This window comes from Corvus brachyrhynchos, unplaced genomic scaffold (genome assembly GCF_000691975.1).
Source record: "Corvus brachyrhynchos isolate BGI_N302 unplaced genomic scaffold, ASM69197v1 scaffold63, whole genome shotgun sequence".
NCBI classification, from domain to species: Eukaryota; Metazoa; Chordata; class Aves; order Passeriformes; family Corvidae; genus Corvus; species Corvus brachyrhynchos.
The window spans coordinates 1,180,728-1,198,530 of NW_008237227.1; the positions used below are offsets into that span (position 1 = coordinate 1,180,728).

At 47.0% G+C, this 17,803-nt stretch overlaps 3 protein-coding genes across 5 annotated transcripts in view; 2 read left to right on the plus strand and 1 right to left on the minus strand.

Moving 5' to 3' along the window:
- Window positions 1-4,980, minus strand: part of CEP63 (centrosomal protein 63) — a 27,467-nt gene extending 22,487 nt beyond the window's left edge. Inside the window, exons 1-2 of the mRNA XM_017729412.1 lie at window positions 4,776-4,980; window positions 3,839-3,946 (exon numbers count right to left, since the gene is read on the minus strand). The gene's annotated coding sequence lies outside the window, so the exon portion shown is untranslated. The remainder of the gene's footprint in view (window positions 1-3,838; window positions 3,947-4,775) is intronic.
- On the plus strand, window positions 663-3,332 carry ANAPC13 (anaphase promoting complex subunit 13). The gene is made up of 2 exons (XM_008630023.2): window positions 663-788; window positions 2,869-3,332. The coding sequence occupies exons 1-2, from the start codon at window positions 690-692 to the stop codon at window positions 2,992-2,994; spliced, it is 225 nt and encodes a 74-aa protein (XP_008628245.1). The 5' UTR covers window positions 663-689; the 3' UTR covers window positions 2,995-3,332.
- Window positions 4,981-5,314: 334 nt separating the features above from the next.
- On the plus strand, window positions 5,315-17,797 carry LIPH (lipase H). 3 transcript variants are annotated; one of them, XM_017729414.1, is made up of 10 exons: window positions 5,316-5,537; window positions 9,520-9,887; window positions 10,555-10,663; window positions 10,749-10,850; window positions 11,796-11,885; window positions 12,991-13,158; window positions 13,939-14,034; window positions 14,923-15,034; window positions 15,993-16,166; window positions 17,606-17,797. In XM_017729414.1, exons 1-10 carry the CDS (start codon window positions 5,486-5,488, stop codon window positions 17,709-17,711), a joined length of 1,377 nt encoding a protein of 458 aa, XP_017584903.1. In that variant the 5' UTR covers window positions 5,316-5,485; the 3' UTR covers window positions 17,712-17,797. The 3 variants fall into 3 exon arrangements, with proteins under 3 accessions (XP_017584904.1, XP_017584903.1, XP_008628247.1); XM_008630025.2 differs by having other exon boundaries at window positions 5,318-5,537; window positions 17,676-17,797; XM_017729415.1 differs by lacking the exon at window positions 12,991-13,158 and having other exon boundaries at window positions 5,315-5,537.
- Window positions 17,798-17,803: the final 6 nt, after the last annotated feature.

The window sequence follows — 17,803 nt, forward strand, 5'->3', positions numbered from 1 at the left end:
CTTGCTTTTGAATGAGTGTCAGTTCTCGCGTACCCTCCGGATCGAGCCGCCTGCTGCTGCTGCCCTGCAGGGTCACACCGGGGCGAGGGCCTGAGGTGACCCTTCAAGGAGGGCAGAGTACAATGAAACACTCTGGAGTAATTATAGTAGCTGGGGCTGAAAGATAGGTCTCGTTTTGCTTCTGTTTCACTGGAAACTGGACTTCAGGTTCGGGCAGGATTCTGGGTACTTTCAAGTCCTTTGTTGTGACACTTCCAGACGTTTGAAGGTGTGGGTGAGGCACGGCACTGGTCAGGGACTGTAAGCCAGCAGGCAGCAAAGGGTCCTGGGCAGCTCTAGGTGCTCAAACTCACTCAAATTAAGACTTCTAAAAGTCAGTCAGTAGATATAAATGCACGTATATATCATTAACAATAACCAGCTGGTTGTATATATTCATCTCTGATGCATATCAATCTGCAATTCACTTTGATAGAGTTCTTTTCAGATTAAGTTCTTCTCCTGTGGTTCTAACCCCTTTTTGAGTAGATTAGGAAAATCAAGGTTTTCCTTGTAAGTTTAAGCTTCATATGGATTGCATCAAACCTGGAGCAAGCCTGTAGTCCAAACTGCAGCTCCTTGGCTGGGGATGTTGTTAAAACAGCATCTGCTTTGTGTCACAGATTTAGCTGCTCTGACCCGCTGCGACAATGGACAGTGAGGTGCAGAGGGATGGCAGGATCCTGGACCTGATCGATGATGCATGGAGGGAAGATAAATTGCCCTACGAGGATGTGGCCATCCCTCTGGTAGGTGAATTGCTACGTATCAATCTGAGTTAAGGCTGCTGTGTTTATCACAGACCCTTCCAAGAAAAGACACAGTGTTGCTCGTGGTGTACAAAAGGCTCCTGGATCTGACTCCTTCCTTGCCCTTTATGCCAGTCATTCCTGTGTGCATGGACATGGACGTTTCTGTCCCTCTTCCCCTGACCAGTTGCTGAATCTTCTCAGAACTGGAGTGCCCTTCCCATTGCACTGTCCTGGGTTTGGCAACAGGAAGAAGTAGAATTATCCTTTCTCTCTGCTTCCCTTTGTTGTTCCTGGTGTTTGATACCAGTCTCACACTGACAGTTGCAGTCTTAGTTACACTTTATTTCCACTTCCTGCAATGCTATTAAAAGAAGCTGAGAGGTTTCCATAGGTGTTTCAAAGCAGTCTTTTCCAGATACAGTGTTGCTGTTGGCAGTTCCAGGATAGCAGTGAAGGGCTGGCAGGTGCAGCAGGACTCTTGTCTGCACTGCTGTGCCCAAGGCATGGCACCTCTCCTTTCATCCAGGGTACAGCTGTGAGGCCAAAGAGGGGCAGCAGGGGAAAAGCTCCTGCTGATCCCACAGAGCCCAGAGCTGAAGCTTCAGATCTCCCACAGTGATACCTTTCCTTAGCTATTTTGAAACTTCCAAGGAAGTGGGAGGTAGCTGAGGATTTCCCCTTTCCTTGTTCTCTCTGGTACATGAGCTTCACCCCAGCTAGCACAGATAGAGCAGCCATGGGGATTGTGGGGTGCTGGTTTCTTTCAGCACAGAGATTTCCAAATTTGTGACGTGGCTCAAGCTTTAGCCCTGCCACCAGTGGCTTTTCAGAGAGGGCGAGGGGCAGCTGCACAACTCAAAATCCGTATGTACAGCACACATTTTCCTGCCAAGAGCTGGGCTTGAGGGAAGCGTCTTGCAGAAGTGTGATTCTCAGCTAAAAGAGCCCAAACCCTCCTTTGCTGCGGGTAACCTTTATTAGGTAAGCTGAGTATCATAAACAGGTTCCTTGTTGACAATTGCCTTCACCCTGAGTCGAAACATTATTGTTTCTTCCCTTAGAGCCATCTTGTGATGGCTTACAGTGACATACAGATGACAGCCCCAGAGAAGGAAGCCTCACCAACTAACAATAGAAAGAAAGGCCTGGCTGTGGATATAAAGATCCCCAGAGATGGGAATGGCTCTGATCACATGGAAAGACCAGCATGAATTCACAGGGGACTTACTCAGGGAGATTGCAAAGGAGCAACCAGAATGGCTGTGAAAGTGGTATTTGAGCCTGTCCTGAGAATCTGCCCCAGTGCTCACTTGAGACATTTCTGGGAACTCAAATGGGCATGAATCATTCACTGTTTTCAAAGCTGAAACATTTTATTTAGCTCACGCTGGGATTTCCAGAGGTCTAGAACTCAGAATTCCAGCCCAAATGGTATCTGGCAGAATAGCACATGCTCAGTGTGACTACACCAATACAGCAAGACAGAGAACAAATAATAGAAGGAAGGAAAATGAAATCTCAGTTAAACTCTCCTTCCCCTTACTGTGCTGTGAGCGGCTCAGTGGCACACCTGGCAGGGGGTTCTGGCTTTTGCTGTTCCTCCAGCACAGCCACACCTGAGTCCAGCACACAGACAGGAAGGCCTTCTCACCTGCCATAGGATAGTAACAAGTTACAGAACCAGTTGTCTGCAGTATTTGTATTCTTGGCAACAGCAGAAGCAGCACATTGCAAACAAACAATGGAATAATTGCATTGTACTGTTATTTACTTCCTTTGCATTTGCTGTATATTCTCCCTCACTGTGTGTGCAGTCTGAGTGTATAGAAAGGCCCCAGGGTCCTGGAAAACAATTTACCTTTCAGATTAAGCACCATATTCAAATGAAAAGAATACTGTTTGTGACAGGGCTCTGCAATATTTTTATGTGGATCAGTATGTATGATATTTATTGTTCAGGTGCACCCTCTGGTCTCGTTTGTGGGTTTTTATATCTATCCATACAAATAGTAACAACCTGCTGCTTTCAGGAGGTGTATTACGTGTGGAATGCATTGTACCTGTGTTTTGTTCTCAGAATGAGCTCCCTGAACCAGAGCAAGACAACGGCGGCACCACCGAGTCTGTGAAAGAGCAAGAAATGAAGTGGACAGATTTGGCTCTCCAGTATCTCCATGAAAATATTCCACCCACAGGAAATTAGTGAATCGGTGGGATTTCATACAGTGGATGCAAGAATGCAACATAAAAATATTTTTCAGCTGACCATTGCTGTCATAAGCTGCCCTAAGGAGGAAACAACATTTCTGAAACTTCCAGATTCCAACAGTGGTTCTGCTCACAGAGAAGAGTTTAAAATGCTTGTCTCTTGAATGTGAAATAGCAGAGGTTCTGACGTGTCACAGCCAAGTGCAAAATGTTTCATGCTTATAAGATTATTTCATGGTTTTTGTTAAATTATTCTTAAGTTGGTGAAAATTCTGATCTTAAATGTTTTCTACACATGATTAAAAAGTTTTTACTGTCTCAAATTGCAATTGATTTCAAAGCTCACAGTGGGATTATTGTCTAGATTTCAGTGTACAAAACCCAAATAGCTGTGAGTTGTTGCCATCTTTAACAAGTGTGTGGCTGAGGCAGGATGTGTGGGGCAGGTGTGAAAGGTTGGTCAGCAGAATCAAGAGCGGGGAGTAGCCTGTAAGCACTTGAATTCCTGCTCTCAGGATCTGACGGTAGTAGTGGACAGCATTTCCAGTGCTGACATCCTGGGAATGCTTGCCAATGTGTACAGTGAACAGACAGTCTAATTGATGCTGAAATGGTGGTTACTCAAAATCATGGTCTTCTGAGGGATGGTTGAGAGTTCCAAGGAAGAACCTGCCAGCCCCAGTGTAGGGCCTCTTGAAGTGAGAGCCACTCGGATGAGCAACCTCAGATGGGAAATGAAAATCCAAAATAAAAAAAAGAAACAAGTAGGGCTTAGCTTCAGGCAGCAAATTGTTACCCCTCTTTGTATTGAGATGAAAGGCAAGGCCCTCTCGATTTACCTTATTTTATCTCTGATTCTCAGGTGTCTTTTGCAACAGGTAAAAGCCTTCTGTTCTTCATGTTTCACTGTTGGACCAGTTCCGTCTCACCATTGGCAGAACTTCTTGCTAAGGAGAAAATATTTTGACAGAGTTTAGGATTACTGGTAGAGGTGAGAAAGGAGCTGGAAGGAAAACAATGTTTAAATTATATTCTTTTGCCAGTGCAGCAGAAAAAAAAGCACTGGAGCTTCTAGATCCGCAGAAGTTATTTGGTGTCTTTTCTCAGTGTTTATCCTATTCAAAATAACAGGCCCCAACATTTGCCTGGGTGATTTTCAAATGGGACCACAGCATGGCACATGTTCAGTGAGACTCAGATTGCTGAGCTGCTTGAGGCTGAAGAGCTCAAGGTGCTTGTGAAGGAATCGTGCTAGGCACATGCTCTGCCTCAAGTGTGATCCGTGCCTGCACCAGAGGAGCAGCACACACTTGTCTGAACGAGAAGGAGCTGCAGACAGCAGGAAGAGTTAAGGATTAACCTGAGAATTAGCAAAGTCAAAAAACTTAGTAAGTATAGCATGGACCAAAGAACCAGCTATGCAGCTGGGAGCTGTAATAGTTCAGCTCCTCATTGGGTCATCACCAGGGGAAAAAAAACCAGAGCCTGGGCTTAAGGAGTTATTTCTAATCCACCCCACGTTCCCTTTCCCTGGCCTATGTTAGAAGAATTTGCTAAGAAAACACCAGGCAAAGCTACCACCCAACTTCCATCCAGCAGCCATCCCTGCTCCCTCCCTTCTCATCCCTTTACAGACTTCCCACCACCCTCGTTTTCCCAATTTTGGCCTATACCTTCCAGCTCCAATTTCAGACTACCTTTCCTGCCCCTGACAGTTGTCTTTCCTTGGCCATCTTCTTCCTCCCATCCAGCAAGGAAAGAAAAAGCCTTCCTTACTTGAATTAGAGCTGAATTCATGAGGTTCCAGCAGGTCTGTGAGAAAATGTGGGAATGCCAGTTGTGTGTTATCCAAGACAGCAGTTGCTTGGGAGCCCAGTGGAGAGCCAGACACCTTGAAGTGGTACCTTCCCTTTGTCACAACACAGTGCTGTCACCTGTCTCCTGTCTGAGGTGGTGACAGGATTTGTGGAAGGGACTCTGCACCGTGGCACTTGGGAGAGCAGGAGGGACATGGGAGATCAGGGATCATCATGAGCTCTCCAAAGGCAGGGCGCTGTGAAACCAAGCGCCGGCCCCGCCCAGATGCTTATCAGATTTGCAGATACCTACAACCATCCTGACATTCTTTGCAAAAGACAAATAGGCAATAATTTCCTTAGTTTCAACACATGTAGTCAAATTGCTGCTCACAGAGTGATACCAACCCATTTGTGTCTTTGATTAGTCATCCCCCAGGGCAAACTATATTTAAATTAAGGAAACCTGCTAAAATAGAAGGTGCCCCACCTTCTTAAGAAGAAGCTTCAGTTGTATAACCCAAGACTGGTCTTCATTTCTTGGCTGGTAACTTCCTCCTTTCACCACACCTACTGTTACTGGCAGAAGAAAAAGCAAGCTAATTGCTGTCAGAGCCAGCAGACACATGCCAGAGAAATTGTGGGATCCTTCAAATCTCTTACCCTTAGAAGTTCCATGAGGAAGTCCATATGCTGAGGCTGTGTGTTGTGTTCATCTACCTTTTGTATGGGGTGAAAACAGGTAAGAACTCAACTGCTTGTTTTGAATGTTTTTGTCACATATAACACATTTTTTGTGTTTTACGGCAACATGAATGTACTTGCTAGGGTTTCTCACTAGCATTATTTATTTTGGCAAAGCAAATTATGCTGGTTACATGAATGTAGTCAGTTCTAAGAGTTCCAAATGGAAAACCAGAAGTATTTTTTATCTTTTCCTCCCTTTGCGAACATTTCTCTTATATAAGTACTATCCATTGACACCGAAAATGTCATTTGAAATCTTCAGAGAATAATGATTTCTTCTCAGGGGTGTCATGTATGACAGAGGCGAAGGATGAATTACCATTTATGAACAGTAAGATCCATTTGATAGCCTCACAGCCCTACAAGAACCAACCTGTGTAAAAATAAACAAATGTACTGCCTTGTGTTAGCATACACACGGGAGCAAGGCAAGTTACAGCTCTCTGCTTTGCAGGGAAAACGAAGAGGGTTAAAAAGACCCAGTGTTCTTCTAAATACTAACTTGTGTTTCATTGGGTCCTCTGGAGTAATCTCAGGGTTGCCTTTGCTTGGTTTGTTTAATATTTTGTAGGAAATGCAGTCACAAGAAGTGGGGAAAGAGAATGCTGTGAGAAGGCACTGATGAAATGCAGTGAGCTACTGAGGACAGTTTAAGAGTGGAGGGTACACCCTCTCTGTGGAAAAGGGATGGAAATCTGCACTAATGCTCCCGAGATTCGTGGTGTGGTAGTGAAATATGCTTAAATGGGGAAAGTTGTTGCTGATGGTTAAGACCAGTCTGATGACACACACTGCACAAAGACCAGGCAAGGTGGCAGGGGCTGGAGGACCAGAGCTCCTGCAGACAGAGAAGTGGCGACATGCTCACCTGAGCTCCACGCAGGTTCTTACTGGGCGAGCAGCTCTGTGTCCCAAGGACCACAGCCGGGACAGCCACACATCCAGCCAAGTGACCACTGACCCACTGAGGTGAAAAATCTGTTGGAACTTCCCTTTGCAAGATGACAGGCTGGTAAAAACCTCAGCTGCTACTTTACTCATGCAGACAGCTAGGTACCACAGCCCCAAAACACCAGCATGGCAAACCCTGCCTGTCCATAGGATCACCATCAAACAAAAAGCCTCCAAATATCATCTCCTAGAAAGGAATGAGAGAGACCAGGGGAATGCAGGCCTTAAGAGCACTGACTGCAGTAAATACCAGGAGTCTGCCTGGGACTGTTCCCATGACTGCAACACTCCCACCTGGGAGTATATAACTTCAGAATATATATATATATATATAAAAAACTTCAGAACCAAGTTATTCTGAAGATACCTACACTGCTGCAATAGCACCTTTGAGGCTGATCTCAGGCTCCAGACCAAACATGTCCAGTTCCCAGGCAGGTACATGGATTTAACACATTTTTATGCTCCCCGCTACAGGTTCTCGGAGATCAGAGCACCTTGCCCAGCAGAACAGTGTTTGCCTACTATTTTACATATCAGAAAACGGAGCAGAAGGAGAATGGGGATTGCCAGAGACTGTCTAGCAAGCTAAGGCAGGGCTGGAAATGAGTTACTGGCATGCTGGGTTAATGGCCATATTCATTCCCCTTTAATGGAGGGAAGTGGTCTGTCGGGCATGGGTTAAGTACAGTGCCAGAGGATAAGTTTCTACCTCACCTATTTGCTTGCAGAGTAAATCTCAATAAGCCACTTGCCCCAGTCATCCTGGAGTTTCAAAGACACTTCCAGTCATTTGGGTAGGAGTCACTGTGCTTAGCAGAAGGAAGAGCAAAGCCAGGATAACTGGCTGTCCTCATTTGTCAGTTTTTGAACACATGGTGGATGAGGCTGGGGTTGGCACCAGCTTGCCAGAAGAGAAGCTGCCAGGTTTCCTCCCCTTATTAGCACTGATTTGATTTTGTTAATCAAAACAGAACCAATCTGACAGACCTGGTGCAGATATAACAAGGCCCTTTATACAGACCCTGTATTAGGTATCAGCAAATGCTGACCAGCTCTTTGAAAGCACTTCTGTACCAGAAGGTTTGGGCTGTTCTGATGACAAACAGTGCTCCTCTGGGCAAGCCTCAGCACAGTGCAGGAGATACAGAGACAAATTCAGCAATTGGTGCAATCTTGCACCATACAGAAGCAATTCTTGCCTGGCATTTCTGCCTGTATTGCTACAGCTTCAGTGGCAGTGGATAATTAATAACACTATATAGTGCTACTATACAGTAACTAAAATAATGCCTAGTTATTAGTAAAACACACAGTTGTGGTTTTTTGTGCTGCAGTAGCACCTAGAGGACAGTCACTGAGTCTCACTGTGTGAGCTGGTGTGCATGAGCAAAAAATGTTAATTTTTCTCAGCTAGTTACTTTGGGATCTCCACAAGAGCAGTGTCATAGAACTCTTGCTGCTGTTTCCCTGGAGCATCTTGGCACTGTAAGAATGAGCTGAGAGCAGGCTGGCCAGGAGGCAGCCACCCAGCTCACCTTTCCTCTTGGGAGCAGGGCCCAGAGTCACACTGCTCTGGGAGCTCTGAGTGAAGCATTACAGAGGCAGGACACCCTCCATTCAAAGGCCTCTGATTTCACTGGGCCTGGCTGAGGGCTCATTTCCCACCACTCCTGTCACACCATTCATATGTTACCATAGGCTTTATACAGGAAGGACTCCATGGATTTCAGATGTTAAAATTTATTTCTAAATTTATGGTAGCAATTAAAAATATTCAGTTGGACTTAACTGCAACATCCTTTTAGCGTATTAACTTTTATTTCTGGAGCTCTTGGGGCTCCTACAAAGTAATTAGCAGAACTGTGGCAACTGAGCAGATTGTTTTATGTGCTGGGCACATAGCATTTATATCACTCTCATGCTCCTGATTTCCCGAGTAGGAGAAAAGGGAAAGTTGCTCATAGAAACAGTGAGAGTTTCATCATTCAGAAATTAAAATGCACAGAGCATTGGAGATTTGCTAGAGCATCAGTACCTTACAGCTGCAGGTTTTCTAAACCCTGCTACCTACTGCACAGTCCTTTAAGCAGCAAAGATCGGGAAGATTCCTCTAGGAACTGTAGGCTGAACAATTACTGCAGCCCAGGACATATGTGTGAGAGAGACACTCTCCCCCACAAGGTTCTTCAATAAGATTACGAGGATTTGAGGGAAAGGACTGTGAGCCAGGAAGAGGCTACTAAACCTGGGAGGGCCTTCATAAGCAGTGTCTGTCTGGAGACAGTTATTCCATTCCCTGCCAGTGCCCTGCTGGAGACTGTATTGGGCTCTGAAGGCTCAGCTGGTGTCCTGCTGGAAAAGCAAAGAACAAAGACAGGCTTTCCAGTGGCACAGGCCATCCCATCAAGCAGCACTTACATCAAATTCAGTTACACTTCAGCTGTGTATAAAGCTGTGTATATTACCATCTCACACAGTCAAGGGTGCCCCATTTTGCAGTCTGGAATACCTGCAGATGCAGGCTGCATCTGCACATACAAATGAAGCACTGAGCTGCCCCTCACCACGGCAAGACTCTCTGCAGCTTGGCAGCTCCAGAAACCAACCCTGAGGACACCTGTTTAGCCTAGAACCTGTCCAGAGCACCTGGGCGTGCTCACAAACCAATACAGCAACCATCCTGCTTGTCGGTCTCTAATACCTTCCTCACACCAGTGAGATTTTTGGAGAGAGTCCCTGCCAGCTCCCAGCTGCCACAGGAAGCTGGGCTGTGGTGTTTCAGGGAATGCTGCTCCAAAAAGACGTGATTGCTCTCTTTGTTCCAACATGGCAAGAAAACTTAAGTTCCAAGGTAACTTCAGTCATGAGCATGACAGAGAGGAGAGGGAGAGAGGAGACAGGAGCAGCCTCTGTGCTCAGACAACTCACAACACATTTCCCTGCCCTGTGCAGGGTTAGCAGGTACAACAGGCTAAAGAAAACCCTTTGGTGCCAAACTCCAATTGCCACTCTGCTCCTTTCAGATCCTCAGGAGACATGTCCTGCATTCACAGCCCTCAGCTTTGGGAATGCTTTGATAGGGACAGAGCTGAAAGTGAAGCTGCTGCTCTACACGCGGCAGAACCCAACCTGTGCTGAGGAGATCCACTCTACAGCCTCCAAGTACCTCAATGTGACCAAGAAAACCACCTTCATCATCCATGGGTACCGACCCACAGGCTCTGCCCCGGTCTGGATCCTTGACCTGGTGCATCTCCTGCTTTCTGTAGAGGACATGAACGTCATCATTGTGGACTGGAACCAGGGGGCAACGACTCTCATCTACAGTTATGCTTCCAGGAAGTGCAGAAGAGTTGCTGAGATTCTGAAGAAACTTATAGATGAAATGCTGGTAAGCTGGACACTCACGCTATGATACAGTCATTAAGGCACAGTATGTAAAGGGCACAAAGGAAATGCTTAAACCAGCAGGATGTCTGGGAATAGAAACTCCTCAAAAAGGAATACATTAATTTTTGGAAGTGCATGTATACTGCAGTGCCAAATCCTACCCTTGGACTTGGTACAATGGTATTTTGGTGCAATATTCAGTTTACACTCTAAGTCTCTACATTTCTGGGTACAAAACTCTCCAGACATGTTTTCCCATACATAGAAACTCTACTTCCACTTTCTATACATCCAAAGGCAGCTTATGGGGATCAGCTACAGTTCACAGCTCCTCTAAGCTCTTGCACAGGCAATAAGGATGCTGGATCATTAGGATCATAGTGTCTGCTAATTCCTTGCAGGCACCACATGTGGGGCAACTGGAATTTTACTGCTGGGGCCCATCAGTGGTTCCTGTCCACACCTGTAGTCATTGCCCCAGGAAAATACAACCATTGCCTGAACTACTCTCATCACAGCTCTCTGAGGTATAGGCCTCAAACAGGAATGCTGGCTGCTCTGTGGGACTATCTACACAGAGTGGAACACTCTGGGAGATGTTACATTCCTCCTCCTAACAATTTTTTATTTTCCGAAAACGCATGACCACGAGTACTTTTAAATCTCAGATTGATGGAGCGTCCCTTGACTCCATGCACATGATAGGAGTGAGCCTGGGAGCACACATCTCCGGCTTTGTGGGACAGATGTTTGATGGCATGCTGGGAAGAATCACAGGTAAGCCTTCCTCCAGCAGTCCTCTTGCCTCAAGGAAGGACAGCCCCGAGTGAGGCGATGCCACAGCCATGGCTTTGTGCTGCAGGCCTTGACCCCGCGGGCCCCTTGTACCGGGGGACGGCGCCGAGCGAGAGGCTGGACCCCACGGACGCACAGTTTGTCGATGTCATTCACTCCGACACCGACGGTACGTGACACTCCACCTCCTTCCTTTACACGGAAACCCAGAGACTGACTGGGAGCGCGGGGAAGGGGGGCTGCTGGTGGGCACCGGTGCTGGGGGTCCTCGTTCCTTTGGCCCAGGAGCACAGCAGACTCCCTCACTGAGGCTCTGGGGCGCTGTGTTGCCCACGCTGTTCCCAGCACTCCCTCAGGAGCTGCTGGTTTATTTGCATGTCAAAACATGCTGCTGCTGACAGCAGTAATAACCTCCTGGCCCATGCCTTACAAGGACTTAGGAACCGGTAGAGGAGGTCCTGCAGCACAATCCTGCCAGAGCAGGACACACCAACGTCCCACCCCAGGGTCAGGCTGCATTTCCAGAGCCGGTCCCACAGCTCAATGCCTTGCACAGCAGATCAGTTATCCCCAGCCCATGGCTCCCTGCATGATGCTTCCAGTCTCCATCCCATCTCCTAAGAGCTAAACCTTCCTCTAGGGCAAATCTGGACTCTCCCTCAGCCCTGTCCTTTTCCAGACCCACCAGCCAGGCCAGCAGTGCGATGCCAAGCCCCCCATGCTGCTCCCATGGCCACCCTACCCCTAACACTTGGCTTTCCCACCTAATTGCTGCGTCTTTTCTTCCAGCCCTCCCAGGAAGTCAGATTTCAGCAGCACAGCAATAGCCAGGTTTCACATCCCTTTTCCTCTCCTGCATACAAGTGACACAAACCCCCACATTTTGTACTGTTGCGTGCATGGACTTATTTAAGGTACTTGATACCATTGCTAAAATTACCCAGCTGGGTCACAACTGTTTGGCCTGCTGCCTAAACAGATGGATGACATTAGTATTGCTGTACAAGCAGGCATCCTAGAGCTAAATAACTACTATTTTTTCATCAGTATTTCCTTCTTGTGCTTTTTACAATTTAATATTCCCTCTCTGAGCCCTGGTATTCCCTTTTGCTAGGACTGGGATACGGAGAAGCACTGGGCCACGTTGACTTCTATCCCAACGGCGGGACCGACCAACCAGGCTGTCCACTTACAATATTTTCTGGTAATTAATCCTGCCCTGAATTGCACAAACCCTGACAAAATGTTTCCAATCAGAAAAAGAGGAGAAAGCCAGAGAATAATCATCACTGCTTAGAAAATACATGAAATCCATACTCTGGGAAAGCCATGGCAGCAACCTCTTCTCAGCACTGGTGTGACAGGGGTTTAGCTGATGTGCACCAGGCAGACATGAGAGTCAGAGTGACATCTCTGTGCCTCTGTCACAGTGCAAGTGGGATTAATCCTCTGTGCAAAAAGTCATCAGGTAGATGTATGCCTTCATTTTGTGTCTATGTCCAGAAAATCTGTGAGATTTTTCTTTCTAATTACTTGTAACACACAAAAGCCCAAGGACTAGCAGTGGCAAGGACCTGTTCAGAAAACAGGTTCAAGATGAATGTGGAGCAGGCAGTTATCCCAAAGCCAAGGCACCTTCCCTGGCAGTGACAGACAGTGCAGTCTGGAAGGCACAGCCCTAGTCTTGAACACAAGAAAGCTTTTTTCATTTCAGCCTGGCAGCAGAACTGGTTTGATGAAAGCTGGCTGAAGAAGATACCTTACAGAAGGAAATGCAGTATTGTGAACTCAACCTTTATCAGACCCAAGAGAATCTACACTGGGGACCAGGCTGAGCCAAAAATCCCTAGGAAATGAGGCTTCACTCATTTTGCTGCTCATGCAACAACTCATTTTATTAGTTATGTCTTTCTGAAGAGTTTTTTACACCAAAATGGAAGGTCACGTGCAAAGCTAAAAGCAATATCCAGCTGTCAGGCCTGAGCTCAAAGAGATACAGAGAGCACCAGAGACAGAACTTGATCCATAGTTGGATTCTCTGGAACTGCAGCAACCACATGAACAAATGCTTTTAAAACCAAAAAGACAAAAAGAAAAGCAAAGCAGATACAGGCAGAGCTGAGTGCACTCAAAGGGAGAGGCTGCTGCCCATTTACTGTTCTGCCACAGCCCAGTGCTGCTCCCCAGTGCAATTTGTTGGGTTCAGAATGGTCAGTGACTGCCCACTGGTGTGTCCTGTGGGCATTAATCCCGTTTCCCTGAGGCGTAAGGATTGCTAACGAAACATTTCTTCCCTGTACACGATCAAGGACTGCAGTATTTTAAATGTGACCACCAGAGGTCTGTTTTCCTGTTCCTGTCCTCCCTGACACAGAGCTGCAATATCACCACATACCCATGCAACTCGTACAGGAATTACAGGAATGGCAAATGCACCAGCTGCGAACCCTTCTGGCCCATGCCATGCCCCATCCTAGGTAAGGATCCAGGGAATGTCAACCCATCCTGAATACTGGGCTGCCTTTCATCACTGTCACTTGGAGGGTGATGTTTTGCTGAAGGACTAACACAACACGGTGCTTTGTAAAAGCATCTAAGTTATTTCCACTGAGGTCTTTTGAGGTCTCTCAGGCCTGCTCCTTGTAATGTCACATCCTGTTATGATCTAGAACAGAAATCCACAGGTAAGGGATCCAGAACTAGAAAAGCCAAAACTAGACTTGGGATCTTTACACTAAAGTCAGAGAAAAAGTGAATTAAAGTCTCTCAGTTGCAGAGTTTGAGGGACAGGGGCCTGTTCTTGCTAAAATAAGATTTCCAAGTAAATTCCCAGCACCACAAACCCCTCTGTGCTGTAAAAGGAATGGCAAAGAGGTGGACAAAGGGGATTCTGGACCGTCTGCCCCAGCCAGCCCAGCCTCAGGCTGGCAGCTCTGAAATGTTGATGCTAAAACACCTGACACTTCCAGAAAGGAACGGACAGAGTCAAGGGGATGATTTTCATTCTGCACTGCAAAATGAAATCCTTCTTGACCACGGATAGAGATGTGGAAACAGATCAGCTCCAAGAAAGTGCTGAACAGTAACCAGACATATTCAGTCCTAAGCCTTTGGAGTACAGGAGGATGTGTGTCACAGTGCTACCTGGCAGCTGGAACACAATGCACTATTTCTTAAATATGTGCTTGGTTTCAGCCATTTAGTGGCTCACCTACCTGTGCAGTAACTCCGTTTCATTTTCAAACTGTCACCTGCAGGTTATTATGCCCATGAGTGGAAAAGCTATTTAACACAACAGAGCCATCCAGTGACAAGTATGTTTTTCGATACAGCGGACAAAGAGCCATTTTGCAGTAAGTGACTGAGATTCCTGAGATGATTTTTCCCTGTGCATTGCCTCCTTCAGCAGCAGCCAAGCAGAGATGGTTATCTGCGTTTTAGAAACTCCAGTGGCTGCTGGATGGAATTGTGTCCATCTGTGGTTTGCCATGACCTTCCTTACCTGCAAACCTGTCCAGTGCTGGGAAAGCCAACTTGCTCAACCAGGAAACTGGTTGAGAACTTTCAAATTAAGTATAAAAGTTCCCAAATTGTGTTTCAAAGCAACACACCATTCTTTTGTGAAAGTAATAGGTGTGTGGGAATGATAAAAGAGAAAGACAGGCTGTACAGGTGAAAAAGCCACCCTGGAGAAAAGTGAGAGCCACAAGGAGAGGGGGAGAATCTGTGGAAAAAAAGGTTTCACCGAGGTTTCTCCTCATCCCTGTGAGTGCCAACACACCAGGCATGGGCAGGGATTATGGCCTGAGCTCCAGTGCTGGTCAGCAAGTGAATTCAGACTCACAGATCAAAGAACAGACAATTCTGCTCCATGACAGAGATGACAAATGACAGGTATGAAGAACAGAAATGGAGTGGTTCAGAGAGGGACAGAAGAAAGAAAAGACAGTCTGGAAGTGAAGGGGGAAGGCAGGCAGTGAAAGGCAGTGTGCTGGGAACCATACAGAGAGGCCAGCCGGCATGGATAACCCTTGCTGTAGTGCTCTCCTGACACCTCCTAGTGTTTCTGGCTGAAATCTCTGCGAAGCGAGATGGAGAGCAGGGAGGAGAAACGGATTTTCCAGATAAACTGCAGGGGTTGTGTCCATCCTCCACCTGCAGCTCTGCTCCCAGACAGGGCACAGCCTGGACAGCAGAGTGAACCCACAGGGTCTAACCCCACCCACTCTCTCTCCCCTCAGTCTATCACTACTTGGTAGATATTATCACATGGAACAAAGACACCAGGAGAGGCACCTTCAGCATCATGCTAGTTGATGAAGCTGGGAGAAAGGCAGAATCAAGAGTCAATCCGTAAGTCTTACTGGCCTGAGCATCTCTAAGTGTTCGTGCATCCCTTGGTACAACTGCATCTGGGAGGAGGTGACACATCCTCCCCCAGTTTCTCTGCTGACACTTGCTAGTACACATGACTATGGGATTTCCTGGCCCTATGGAATTCCCACAGCCTCCCCCAGCACACAGCCCCTGACAGCCCAGCCTTTTGATTTGGGCCCTTCTCTGTCATCTTAAGGACTGAAGTGGACAATATCAGCCAGCAGCACAGCTTCCCTAGGCTTCCACTACAACAGAAGGAAAAACATTTCCCTCTCTTTCCTTCCTCTTCCAGGGAGTGCTCTGTTCTAGTTCCCAGTGCCCAAGACCGCTGGGGATTAACCTGGGCCTGAATATGTCTCATCCAAAACCAATTCATTCCACTCAGAGAGACAAATTAATGACTGGTGTTTATGTGACATGCAAATTCCTGATTGATCTTAACCACACTTCAGCCAAACAAACCTGCACAACCAGTTTTCCCATGTTTCTCTAAGTGCCTATTCCCTCAGCCATATCTGGTATCTGCTTGCACTGGAGCAATCAGCATCACTCCCACACCAAGGCCAGTGCAGATTTCATGCATATCTCAAGGCTCCTCAGTGTTCAGGCCTGCACAGACAGCCAGGTACAAATATCACTTGGGTCTAGGCCACTTGGGACCAAAGCAGAATCACAGTGAAAATCCTGGTTTGGGGCCAAATGGTATCCAACCTCTGTGTCCCCACTTCCAACCCAAAAAAATGAGGGCAGAAGTGGCTGAGCAGGTTGACACCTGGAGACCTGAATCCATACCCATTTCCTGTAAATCAGAAACTAATCACAAGTTCAGGCCTCCTCCCCCAGCCCTGTTTCTAATACTACAGTGACTACATTAGAACCAGTGCTATTCCCTTGGTGACTCTCTGACACTCTCTCTCGTCTGCTTTACCTCTAGAGAAGCTGCTACCTTCCAGCAGTACAACCAAATCACTTTGCTCATTGGGTTTGACCAGGATCTTGAAACTGTGGAAAGAATTTCCTTGACATTTTCCACGGGATCTGTCATTGGCCCAAAATTCAAGCTCAGGATTCTCCAAATGAGGTTCCGCTCGCTGACAAACCCAGAAAGGTGAGCGGATGTTTACAAACAAACCATTTCTGTGGGTGCAGACTGGACAGAAGTAAAGCAATCTCCCAGATTCCTGGCCTGGCTGAGTTTGTGCAGTTTGTGCAGAAGAATTAGATTTTACATTTAGTAATTCTCATACACATATCTTGGGAATAAATTCCTCTTTAATGGAATCCTACAGCTGAATATTTACTTGAACACAGAGGCTGTCATTGCACTGGGAACATGTCACATGTGATGTGACTCTGACATGGCCTGACACCTTAACCTCTGGTCAGGAAAATGACCTTTGAGAAGCTGCCCAGGCCTGAACTCTGGGATGAAGGGAAATGCAGCTCTCTGGGAAGAACAGATGTTCAGCCTCAAATACACATTTTATATCCCAGCCAATTTCTACAGCCAGTGAGGCAGGGAGATTAATTTACTCCTGGAATTCCAGCAACTGGGAGCTGCTGGCTGCTTTGCCCCAAAGCCCTGACTGGTACCCACAACATCAGGAGGTACCTCCCAGGCCATTGTTGATGAGATTTCTACCACCTCATTAACCTCTGTCTGCTCTGCTGTCCTACCCTTAAGCTTCCCACCTCTGGAGGTCGGGAGGTCTGCCTGAGCTCAGCAAGTACAGAATCTCTTACGCTGACCTTGTGTGCAAGGACACTATGTGGACACCACACTGTGCTTTAAACTTGGGTTAAAACAAGGGTGGAAGATCACAGGGTAAGGAGAGCAAAGCAAAAAGACATACAGAGCTACAGAACATGTTTCTTTGCATTTCATGAGGTCTGCTACCCTTATCCTACCTTGGAACAAGGAAAAGATTGTGTACATCTACTAAACAAAGTCCTGCAGCTCTCCCTTGCTGCCACTCCCTGTCTCTTCCACACTTCTAGAGTCGCTTTCAGCCCCAGCTATACATTTAGTCTTTTTAAAACTAGACACAAATGCCCTAAATATTTAATCAGAGGATGCCCTCTCTCCCCGAGGAGGGGCTGCCACAGGCCATAAGCACAGTTCAGGACTTTCAACACTTCAACTATCAGTCATCGCCTCTCCCCTTCCCGGTGCCAGGGCTAATGCTCATATTTCCCCAGTGAAAGCCCAAGTATTTCCTCCGTTTTTTTGGCTGAACCAGACCAATGTTTGGACCCAGGTCAGAGCAGTGGCAGAATTCCTCATGCCAGGAGCAGGGAAAGGGCAGGAACAAGCAGATGAACTGGAAGGACCACCTTGTTTGGTGGACACAGGTGTGGACTGGCTTAAAGGTAAGCACAGACTCTGCAGCCAGTGCCTGTTTATTTGCTGGATTTTTTTGTTCCTTTTTTTCCACAAGCAAATAGAACAGAGTGGCATAATGCTCAAGGTATCCCTGTCTTAAAGCCAACCTCACTGCAGGTGGACTTGGAGCCAGTTCTCCTGAGAAGATGACTTATTTTACATAGGCCTCCAGCACGTGGGGAGACGACAGAAAAAAAGCGCCGTTTTTTCACTCTCGGCCGTGTTTCCACACAGACCCCAGCTGTGCCGATACGACCTGGTCCTGCGTGAGAACACCCAGAAAACCTTCAAGCCCATCCCGTGCTGAAGCAGGGGCCGAGTCCCGCGGATGCTGTGCCTGGACAGGGAGGAGACACTCCACC